Source organism: Rhinopithecus bieti, unplaced genomic scaffold (genome assembly GCF_001698545.2).
Source record: "Rhinopithecus bieti isolate Rb0 unplaced genomic scaffold, ASM169854v2 scaffold_9899, whole genome shotgun sequence".
Classification (NCBI taxonomy): Eukaryota; Metazoa; Chordata; class Mammalia; order Primates; family Cercopithecidae; genus Rhinopithecus; species Rhinopithecus bieti.
The window spans coordinates 601,087-613,242 of NW_016806979.1; the positions used below are offsets into that span (position 1 = coordinate 601,087).

Here is a 12,156-nt window from a genome sequence, read left to right on the forward strand (position 1 = left end):
GCGCAGCCGGGTCGGCGAAGGGTCCCAGGAGGGTCTCACGTCCGCGGCGCGAAGCTGCCTCCAGCCCCGCTGCCCCGAGGCCGACCCCGCAGCCCCTCTTGGGTTCTCCGCCTCCAGCCTTCGCCCCTGCGCCCCTCACGCCCGTGTTTTCAGGGCACGGAGCCCGGAATTCTCCGTGTCCACCAAGCCCTGCACCCGCCCGCGCGCAGGTGGGGGGCGGGAACACCCCTAAACCCCGAGAGGGTCATAGAAAGGAGGTAGGGGAGGGATGGAGTCACCCACGCAGGGGGGAACGGGCTCTTTGGGGGCCCCGACGACCCCCCGCCCCCATTGCGGGTCTCCCACAGATGCTCTTAAAAGCCCACGCAGGCCGGGCGCGGTGGCTCAGGCCTGTAATCCCAGCACTTTGGGAGGCCGAGACGGGCGGATCACGAGGTCAGGAGATCGAGACCATCCTGGCTAACACGGTGAAACCCCGTCTCTACTAAAAGTACAAAAACTAGCTGGGCGAGGTGGCGGGCGCCTGTAGTCCCAGCTACTCGGGAGGCTGAGGCAGGAGAATGATGTAAACCCGGGAGGCGGAGCTTGCAGTGAGCTGAGATCCGGTCACTTCACTCCAGCCCGGGCGACCGAGCGAGACTCCGTCTCAAAAAAAAAAAAAAAAAAAAAAAAAAAAAAAAAAGCCCACGCAGCCTCTCCAGGCCCCGGCAGGGACTCGTGGCCGCCACATCCACGGAAGTGACACTGGGAGCTGCAGGGCCCCGCAGGGTAGGAGGAAGGACCCCACGGCCTCACCCTTGAGCCCCTGAGCTGGGTGCTGGCCCCCACTCGGTTTCACTCGCTGCTAGGAGGTAGGATGTGGGTCGCCACTCATGCCGGACCACTGAAAGAAAGACGCAGAACATTGATCAAATTAGACTAGAGGAGACGCTGGAGAGCTGTGAACACAGGGGTCTAAGGGACCCCCAGCCAGGAGCTGGCCTCGCCCACTCCACTCCGCCCGGGGCTCATCTGCTGCCTGAGGACGGGGACCGGCCCCTGCAGCTGAAGGGGTTCTGCTGGGGGAGAGGAGGTGGCCAAGTGTGAATGGCAGAGAGGCTCCTGCAATGAGCTGGATCCGGGGGAGCCCCAGATGCCCACCAGTCCCCTGCGTGGGATGTTTGCCACGTGCTGGGGAGGCGAGGCTGGGCTGGAGAGGGCGGCAAAAGTCCCTCTGGTCTCCCAGCGTCCGCTGGGCAGAGCCAGGGTCAAGCAGTAAGAGTTGATTCTCTGTGGGCTGAAAACAGCCGAACCGAAACCAACCACAGCTGCAGCTTCTGACCCGACAGGGGAGCAGCTCATCCTGCCTGTGCGCCGAGGAAAGGAGATGGGAGGCTGCCTCCGACGTGATGGTTCTGTGAGAGCTGATTACTAAGCTGGGGTCCAGGGGCTGGGGCTGGGGAAAAGCACTCAGGACCCAGAACGCCTGCTCCAAGAATTAAATTTCCAAAAGCCAGCTGCCGAAATGATCTGCTGTCACCTCAACCAGTTCACCGAGTAGCTGCTGAAATGACCTGCCCTGACCCTAACGCCGGTTTTTTGTTTTATGTTTGTTTTTGGTTTTTTTTTCTTAGATGGAGTCTCGCTCTTTCACCCAGGCTGGAGTCGCAGTGGTGTGATATTGGCTCACTGCAACCTCCACCTCCCAGGTTCAAGCGATTCTTCTGCCTCAGCCTCCCGAGCAGCTGGGATTACAGGCACCTGCCACCACACCCAGCTAATTTTTGTATTTTTAGTAGAGATGGGGTTTCACCATGTTGGACAGGCTGGTCTCAAACTCCTGAGCTCAGGTGATCTGCCCGCCTCAGCCTCCCAAAGTGCTGGGATCACGGGCGTGAGCCACCGCGCCTGGCCTCCAATGCTGGTTTTACCACCGAGGCCACTTGCCAGAGTTTGCTGGTTCCCCAGAACTACCAGGGCCAATGGGCTTTCTTTCAAAGCAATAGAAAACATTTCTCTTTCCAATAGAATTCCAATTTTCTTTTGTTCTTGAACATACCAAATTGAAATTCTTCCTAAAATTAAACATTAAAGATTTGTCTATATATTTTATTTTGACTTTGACAGTTGCTATGTATAAAATGCTTCAGCAAGGAAATAATAATCTGATTATTATTTATGTCACATCTCATGTCAGTAGAAGCAGGTCCATATGTGACACAAGTACTGGAATTAGCAGACCAGGAGTTTCTATTTTACAAAAACGATTATAAATATAGTAAAGCAAGCAGAAGAACCTGGGCGACATGGATGAAAAGATGGAAATTTTCACCAGAAAATGGGAGCCTATTTATTTATTTGAGACAGGGTCTTGCCCTAAAGTCTAGCCTAGGCTTGCCCAGGCTGGAGTGCGGTGGCATGATCATGGCTCACCACAGCTTTCTTTGACTTCCTATCCTCAAGCAATTCGCCTACCTCAGCCTCCCGAGTAGCTGGGACTACAGAGGTGCACTGCTACAGTACACTCAGCTAATTTTTGTATTTTTTGTAGAGATGAGTTTCACCATGTTGCCCAGCCACTATGCCCAACCCCATTTGACTGTTTTATTAGAAATTCCCAGGCTGGGCACTGTGGCTCACCCTGTAATCTCAGCACTTATTTTTTTTTTTTTTTTTTTTTTTTGAGATGGAGTCTCGCTCTGTCACCCAGGCTGGAGTGCAGTGGCATGATCTTGGCTCACTGCAACCTCTGCCTCCCGGGTTCAAGCAATTCTCTGCCTCAGCCGCCCACGTAGCTGGGATTACAGGTGCGCACCACCACACCTGACTAATTCTTTAATTTTTAGTAGAGATAGGCTTTCACTATCTTGGCCAGGCTGGTCTTGAACTACTGACCTTGTGATCTGCCCACCTCGGCCTCCCAAAGTGCTGGATTACAGGCATGAGCCACCAGGCCCGGCCAATCCTAGTACTTTTGAAAACTGAGGCAGGAGGATCGCTCGAGTCTAGAAGTTTGAGACCAGCCTGGGCAACAAAGTGAGATCCCCCATTTCTATTTATAAAGAAAAATTTTAAATGGTGAAGGAACTAATGTATACAGTGGTCCATTGCCAAGACAAAGTGCCTTGAATCGGCTTAGGTCAGCAAACTACAGAAGAACAGAATATACTAGGCCCCAGCTTGGATAGTGGATGCCTGCTTGTCGGCCTCACCCACTCCCCTCTTAAGCCCCTCTTAGTTGCCCTCACCCAAATCAAAGAAGTTTAAGGTGAAAGTTTACTAGCCTGCAAAATAGCTTGTTTGGTATATTCTTATCAGCCTGCCCAGCTACTTGGGTCATAAGTCAGATACTTAAAGAGCCCCTGAGCTGACTAGGATTGCAATGCATTGTGGGCTGCAACAAAATGCAGCAGGACAACCCTAAAGAAAACACCTACAGCACCTGCCCAACAACCAACAGGCACATCTGGTGGATTGTGACCCCCCCCCCAGAGTACCCAGCCTATGAGGAACCTGGGGAGGGACCTGCCCCTCCAGCCCCTGCCCAACAACCAATAGGCGACAGGTGAGAAGACTGTGACCTCATAGTACTCAGCCTATGAGGAACCCGGGGAGGGACCTGCCCCTACAGCCCCTACCCAACAACCAATCAGCGATGTCTGGGAAGACTGACCCCTGCAGTACTCAGCCTATGAGGAAACAGGGGAGGGATCTGCACACTAGGGGATAAATTGCTTGTTGAAACTTCTGGGTGTGCCTGCCCACCAGACACCCCATCTTGCAAGACCGTCATTAAAAGTCTCGCTTTCGCTGTTCTCCAGGTCCCTGAGTCCATTCTTTGGATTTGAATGGATGAGTTTGTTTCTCACACGGGTCAAATGGACATTTTATAACTTTAAAAGTATAGTATCTAAAATTCAGAAATCACAGCAGAAGAAAGAATCAGTTAACTTAAAGGTAGGTCAATAGAAATTATCCAGATGAAGAAAGAGAAAAGAATGAAAAACAGAAAAGCATGTGGAACCACACCATCAAATGATCTGATCTACATGTCACTGGAGTCCCCAGAACAATGACAGAGGAAAACGGGGCAGGAGCAATATCTGAAAAGGCAGTGGCTGAAATTTTCAAAATTGATAAGCAGTGTCAACTTATGGACATTAGAATTTTAGTAAATCACAAGCAGGAAAAAACTAAAAGCAAACCACTCCAGCACAGTACAGTAAAAAATTCTGAAAACCAAAGGAAAAAATTCTGAAACCAGAAACTGCAAAAATTATTGAGATTTAAAAAAAAAAAGACAATACATTCAGGGAATAACAATAGGAGAGATGGCTAGATCTCCTCAGAAAACCATGGAAACCAGAAGAGAATGACCTCTTTAAAGTACCAAAATAAAGGATTTTAACCAACAATTTATGTACAATAAAATAAAGATATTTTCAGACAAAGCTAAGAACATTTGTGGCAGCACAAAATATACTAAAGGAGCTCTCCAGGCTTTCCTTCTGCTGACAGAAAATGACTCCAGATAGAAACTCGGAAGTGCGTGGAAAAATGAAGTGCACCAGGAAAGTAAATACGTTTGTAAATTAAAAATATGAGGACTGTCACTTTGGGAGGCCGAGGTGGGCGGATCACGCGGTCAGGAGATCGAGACCATCCTGGCTAACACAGTGAAAGCCCGTCTCTACTAAAAATACAAAAATATTAGCCAAGCGAGGTGGCGGGCGCCTGTAGTCCCAGCTACTCAGGAGGCTGAGGCAGGAGAATGGCGTGAACCCGGGAAGCGGAGCTTGTAGTGAGCTGAGATTGCGCCACTGTACTCCAGCCTGGGTGACAGAACGAGACTCCGTCTCAAAAACAAACAAACAAAAAAATATGAGGACTGTGCAGCAACAGCTCTGGTGGCACACGATAATGATGACACGTGGAGATGAATATCCACGACAACAATAGCACCAGGTCTCTGGAGAAGGGTGAGTGAAATTACACAGTTGGAAAGTTCTTTGTTATTGTGTAAGGCCAGGTGCGGTGGCTCACACCTGTAATGCCAGCGCTTTAGTGTAAACTGGCTCTGCCTGCCTATGATTCACTTTATGGACCATTAAATCATAAATCATAATCATAAAGCTCCCATTTTCCACAAATGTGACTTCTGAAGCTTTACTCTGCACTTAATGGGTTCATTATGTTTTGCAATGATAATTTTTCTGAAATAACTACTTTCCAACTGGATTACTAAATTCTGTAGAAAATGAGGTTCCACAGACGGAGGTGGTTTCATGGCGCTCTTTTCAGGTGCCCATCCAGCCTGATGTTTGTGTTTTTCAGACTTGAAGAGGGTGCTTTGTTCAGAACCCACTCCACCTCCCAGGTGCTCAGAGACCAGAGGCCCATTCTGCCACAGACACTGGGGTGGAGATGCTTGATGAAAATAAGGGAACGTGGCGGGGCGCAGTGGCTCATACCTGTAATCCTAACACTTTGGGAGGCTGAGGTGGGAGGATCGCTTGAGCCCAGGAGTTTAAGGCCAGCCCGAGCAACATAGTGAGACCCTGTCTCTATAAAAAGAAAATAAAAATAAAAATAAATAAGGGAATAAAAGTGAGGGTTGGGGGCAGCTAGGCTGAGTGCAGCCCAGATGGAGTTAGGGAACCTCATGAGGGGCAAAGACTGGGCCGTGCAGAAATGGCCAGGCCCTTAAAGCCCCAACTAGAGCTCAGCCATCGGCCATCAGCAGCCTGGGATCCTGCCCAGGGGGCGTGGGCCCACTTCATTACCCAGAGCTGAGGACTCTTTCTTTTGGAAGGAGGTCCCAGGGGGACACCCCTGCAGGGCCTCCCACCTCTCCCAGAGCACCTCTGCAGTTGGTGGTTTCACTTTACTCTTCCAGGAGACACTTCCCTTGATGCTGCTGTTGGTATTTTCCCTTAATTTCGACCTCAGGCACCACAATTTCCCCAATCTTGGTCTCAGACACCGCCAGATATAAGACACAGCTGGAGAGATGCTAACATAAATCAAACCAATTAGAACCTGCACGGGTCTCCAGCTGGCGGCGGCCCTATTAATTAATGGAGAGCCTCAGACATCTGAGCAATCACAGGTGATGGAAGGGCTGAAGCTGGCAGGAGACAATGTGGAACTCAGAGCCCTTCCCCTGACTTAAAATGTCCAAGCTCGGGAAAGCTCAAACGTAGGGAGAGTGAGAACCGTCCAGTGCACATAATAGTCTTTTCTCAGAATCAAGTTTTGGGGGCCCCCTGGGGGTGCCAACCCTACAGCCTCCCTGGCCCCATGAGGCCACTTGAAAGCTGGCTGACCTTTGGGGAAAGGCTCCAGTTTAGGATTCAAGAAACCTCACATCCTGAGTGAAGAGGCTGGATGCAGAGCTCTAGAAAGCCCTTCCAGGGATTCCAAAGGTTGGAGTCAGGGCTGGGGTGAGGGCAGAAACCCCAGGGGCCCCAGATTTTTCTTGCAAGCATACAACCAAAGGCACATGTGTGTACCACGCCATGGGACCAAACTCCTAACCCCGTGTCATGTAACAGAGTGTGGGGGTTCCTCCCCCCTCAGCATGGTCATTCCCCTTCTTCCTGCCTTCCTGGCAGACAAGGAGGTCAGGGGTCCCACCTCCTTCTTGAAGGACTATCATCCCCATCCATGTCTGACAGCAGCAGAGGCCCCCGATGCTGAAACTATGGAGGGGCCTCAGCAGCAGCCAAATCCAAGAAGGCAGAGCCGTTTATCCTTCAGGTCTCTTCCTGTGGGCCTTTACCATCTTCACTATCTCCATCACCATCATCATCACCGCCACTAGAACCATCACCACCATCATAGCTATCATCATCGTTGGCATCATCTGTCTCCTGAACATTAGCGAACTTTTTTTTTTTTTGAGATGGCGTCTCACTCTCTCACCCAGGCTGGAGTTCAATGGCACGATCTTGGCTCACTGCAACCTCCGCCTCCCGGATTCAAGCGATTCTCCTGCCTCAGCCTCCCAAGTGGCTAGGATTACAGGTACGCACCACCACGCCTGGCTAATTTTTGTATTTTTAGTAGAGACGGGATTTCACCATGTTGACCAGGATGGTCTCAATTTCTGGACCTCATGATCCGCCCACCTCAGCCTCCCAAAGTGCTGGGATTACAGGCGTGAGCCACCACACCCGGCCAACATTAGCAACCTTTACACGTGGTTTGGTCTATAGACTTAAAAAAAAATTTGGGGGCACGTATCTATATTAAATTACATGTTTGACAACACACTTCTTTTTTTTTTTTTTTTTTTTTTTTGAGGACGGAGTCTCGCTCTGTGCCCAGGCTGGAGTGCAGGTGGGCCGGATCTCGCTCACTGAAGCCGCCTCCCGGGTTTACGCCATTCTCCCGCCTACAGCCCCCGAGTAGCGGGGACTACAGGCGCCCGCCACCTCAGCCCGGGCTAGTTTCTTTGTTATTTTTTAGTAGAGACGGGTTTCCAACCATGTCGCCAGGACTGGTCTCGATCTCCTGCCTCGTGGATCCGCCCGTCTCGGTCCTCCAAAGTGCTGGGATTCAGGCTTGAGCCACCGCGCCCGCCAACAACACACTCTTATTGTTCAAACATGGTTCCTTCTTTATTTTAAGTATATTTTTTATTTATTTTTATTTTATTTATATTTTATTTTATTATTATTATTATTATTTTGTTTTGAGATGGAGCCTCGCCTGTCGCCCAGGCTGGAGTGCAGTGGCGCAATCTCAGCTCACTGCAAGCTCCCCCTCCCGGGTTCACGCCATTCTCCTGCCTCAGCCTCCTGAATAACTGGGACTACAGGCACCCGCCACCACACCCAGCTAATTTTTTGTATTTTTGGTAGAGACGGGGTTTCACTGTGTTAGCCAGGATGGTCTCGATCTCCTGACCTTGTGATCTGCCTGCCTCGGCCTCCCAAAGTGCTGGGATTACAGGCGTGAGCCACCATGCCTGGCCTGTTTTTATTTTTTGAGATAGGGTCTCACTCTGTTGCCAGGCTGGAGTGTAGTGGCACGATCTTGGCTCACTGAAGCCTGAACTCCCAGGCTCAAGTAATCCTTCCACCTCAGCCTTCCAAGTAGCTGGGACTCCAGGCACACACCACCATGCCTGGCTAATTTTTGTATTTTTTATAGAGACAGTGTTTTGCCACGTTGCCCAGGTTGGTCTCAAACTCCTGAGCTCAAGTGATCCACCTGCCTTGGCCTCCCAAAGTGCTGGGATTACAGGCATGTGCCACCTTGCCTGGCCTATTTTACTTTTTGATACAGGGTCTTGCTCTGTCGCCCAGGCTGAAGTGCAGTGGCACAGTCATAGCTCACTGCGGTCTTGACCTCCTGGACTCAAGCAATCCTCCTGCCTCAGCCTCCTGAGTAGATGGGACTAGAGGTGTGTGCCACCACGCCCAGCTAACTTTTTTTATTGTTAGTAGAGATGAAATCTCACTACGATGCCGAGGCTGGTTTCGAATTCCTGGGCTGAAGCAGTCCCAAAGTGCTGGAGTTACAGGCATGAGCCACTGTGCCTGGCCCTGTATTTATAAATAATGTGAGGCCGGGTGCGGTGGCTCACGCCTGTAATCCCAACACTATGGGAGGCTGAGGCAGACGGATCAGGAAGTCAGGAGATCGAGACCATTCTGGCTAACACGGAGGTGAAACTCCGTCTCTACTAAAGATACAAAAAATTAGCCGGGCGTGGTGGCAGGTGCCTGTAGTCCCAGCTACTCGGGCGGCTGAAGCAAGAGAATGGCATGAATCTGGGAGGTGGAGCTTGCAGTGAGCCGAGTGCACACCACTGCACTCCAGCCTGGGCAACAGAGCGAGACTCCATCTCAAAATAATAAATAAATAAATAAATAAATAAATAAATAAATAAATAAATAAAGTGAAACAAACTCCCATGATGAGCCTGAAAACCGACCAGAACCCTCATCTCTCCCGTGCTCCTCTTCCCTTCTGTCCTCTGTTCCCACTACCTAGTGGGATTTTAAGCCAGCAAAGGTGGCTTAGCCCAGATCCTGAGAGGACAAGGATAAGGCCAATCAACAAAACGTGCTGAGGAATGACTTACACAGGAACTTGATTGAAAGCTTTTATGACTTTTTAAAATTAAAAACAACATATAGAGCAACAGGAATTAAATGGTTAAATTGCATCAATGGCCAATGTTTGAAACCAGCTCTCCCTCCACTGTAGACCAGAGACCCTAGTGCTGCTGATGGGGTCTTGTGGCACCCCGAGATTGTCCTGGCAAAGTCGAGAACACGTCCAGGTCACATAGATTCTGGAGTGTTCTGCAGAGCGTGTGTTTTACAAGAAATGTCCCTCCCCATGGCCAAGGTGAAATAGGCACAAGTTCTGTGCCCTGCACCCCATGTCACAAGCAGCACAACAGCCATTCAGGCCAACACATCCAGAACTATATGACAATCAACTGATAAGAACTTGTTTCCAGGTTATGAATATTTGTAATGCTTCCCTCTGAGGCCACAGCAGGCCCTATGTCCCAGCCCCTAAAGTTGCTCCCCTTGTTTCCACGGGCAAAGGGCCTATCCTTTGCCAACTGCTCCCCTGGCTGTAGTGGAAGAGCAATTGCTGGTCCTTCCCAGTCTCTGATGTCCTGGTGTACCCAGGACAATGGCAGCTACATGAGTCTTAGTCTCTCAGTTCTGGAGCGCTGGACTGAGGCTGGAAACAGGGCAGCTCCCCATGGCCGAGGCTCCTGCAACAGCCAGGCTTTCTTCAGGACCCCTGCTCTGTGTCTCAGGGGTGCTGGGATCCTATTCTTGGCTAGAGGACTGTGGCTTACAGGCCGAGTCCCCCTTCTTTCTCTCCCTGTTGGTCCAGGGTGAATAACAGACTATGATGAATCCTCTTCTGCAGGGCTGAGGCTGCAGGGGCCAGCTCTGCTCTGTGTCCTGTTGAGGATGTTTCTAGAAAGCTCAGTGTCCACCGGTGCAGGTCCTGCTCTTGGGGAGCATCTTGGAGTCTCACCACCCACACTTCACCAGGCTCCAGCAGCAATTTCCAGTGCTGCCCTGGGGTCCTCAGGGCCCTGTCTGGGGTCATCTTCTGCAGGTAGGTGGCATCATAGCAGCCCACCTTGGAGACAAGCTGCAGGGCCAGTAACCAGGCCTCATCCTTGGCAGGGTCCACTGCCCAGGTAATGCCCAGCCCCAATGCCATGGGCTCCCCTTGGGGCAGGTCCACTTTGAGAAATCCCTGCTATGAAGGAAAGAAGCTTGGCCAGTGTGAGCAGGTAAGAAGCCCCTCAAATCTCCAGGGCAGACCCTGGGTCCAGTCAGCATCCTCAAGGCCCAGGACCAGGGGTACAGCCTCCTGAGGCCCTAGTTCAGTGGGCACAACGTGGGGGTCCAGACCTGCATCTTCCGACCCTTCTGGGGCTGATGCCAGGGTCCCTAGCCCCCATGCCTCAGAACCCTCCTGCGCAGGCTGTCCTGGACTCTGCCCCCAGCTCAGCTCCATCCCTGAGGACCCCTCCTGCTCCGACTCTGCGTCAGTATGCTCCATCAGCTCAGGGTCCCAGTTGTCTTCTTCCCAGTCCTCTGACTCCAGCAAGTCTTTAAGGTCTAGAAAGGCAGCCTTGAAGCAAGTGAAGCAAATGCTTAGCTGATCTCCATGTTGAAGCTGATACATCCAGAAGGCGTAGAGGTAGGACATGCCCTCTTCCTCATACCGCACGCTGACCGGAGGGCACATGGCCAGGCTGTCTGCCTCCTACTGGGGTGGACAGCAAGAGTCTGGCCTGCAGAGGATCTCAGACAGTCTGGCCTCAGGTGCTGGGGCCAGTAGGATGCTGGGGGGCAGGGATGAAGGGGACAAAGAGCAGGAGGAGAAAGGGGTTTCCTATCCAGGGATTTGGGGTGGGGTGGATGACCTGGGTCCCAGCTCAGTGGGGACCTGCAGAGGGTGGAAGCTTGAACTTCTGGAAATGTCTTCAGCTTCTGCAGTTGCTGTGGTCTCGGGGAGCTGGAAAGGCAAAGGAAGGGAGGTTAGGCACCCCCAGCAGGCAGGGCAGAGTGAACTGTGGGGACCAGCAGGGGCAGGGACGTCAGGGTTCAGACTGGCCCTTTGGTGGGGACCCTACTCAGTTTGAACAGCACCGGGGCTCGGAACCTTCAGTTCCTCCATCCGACCTCCTCGGGCTCATCATCCACCCCCTACACCTCAGGGACCCCAACACCCCGTCAGCCTCGCCTGACAGAACCTGGGGGAACCGGAGGGAAACTGGCAGAGCCTGAGGGGACCTCATGGAAATTGAGGGAACCTGAAGGAAACTGAGGGAACTTGAGGGAACCTGAGAGAACCTGAGGGAAACTAAGGGAAACTGAGGGAAACTGGGGGAACCTGAGGGAAACTGGCAGAGCTTGAGGGCACCTGAAAGAAACTGAGGGAACCTGAGAGAAACTGAGGGAACCTGGGGGAACCTGAAGAAACCTGACACAAACTGGGGGAACCTGAGAGAAACTGGGGGAAACTGAGGGAACTTGAGGGAACCTGAGGGAAACTGAGGGAAACTGGGGGAACCTGAGGGAAAGTGGCAGAGCTTGAGGGTACTTGAGGGAACCTGGGGGGACCTGAGAGAACCTGAGGGAAACTGGGGGAACCTGAAGAAACCTGACACAAACTGGGGAACCCGGGGAACCTGAGAGAAACTGGGGAAACTGGGGGAACCTGAAGGAAACTGGGGGAAACTGAGGGAAACTGGAGGAACCTGAAGGAAACTGAGGCAACCTGAGGGGAACCTGAGGGAAACTGGGGGAACCTGAGGGAAACTGGGGGAAACTGAGGGGAACTTGAGGGAAACTGGGGGAACCTGAAGGAAACTGAGACAATCTGAGGGAAACTTGAAGGAAACTGAGGGAAACTGGGGGAACCTGAGGGAAACTGAGGGAACCTGAGGGGAACTTGAAGGAAACTGAGGGAAACTGAGGGGAACTGGGGGAACCTGAGGGAAACTGAGGGAATCTGAGGGAAACTGAGGGAATCTGAGGGGAACTTGAAGGAAACTGAGGGGGAACTGAGGGAAACTGGGGGAACCTGAGGGAAACTGAGGGAAACTGAGGAAACCTGAGGGGAACTTGAGGGAAACTGGGGGAACCTGAGGGAAACTGAGGGAACCTGAGGGGAACT

At 51.8% G+C, this 12,156-nt stretch overlaps 1 protein-coding gene across 1 annotated transcript in view; it reads right to left on the reverse strand.

The window, feature by feature from the left end:
- Positions 1–9,080: 9,080 nt before the first annotated feature.
- TEX19 (testis expressed 19) overlaps positions 9,081–12,156 on the reverse strand; it is a 6,339-nt gene continuing 3,263 nt past the window's right edge. The window contains exon 2 of the mRNA XM_017879174.1: positions 9,081–10,992. Within this exon, the coding sequence (XP_017734663.1) occupies positions 10,228–10,722 (495 nt within the window). The 5' untranslated portion in view covers positions 10,723–10,992 and the 3' untranslated portion in view covers positions 9,081–10,227. The remainder of the gene's footprint in view (positions 10,993–12,156) is intronic.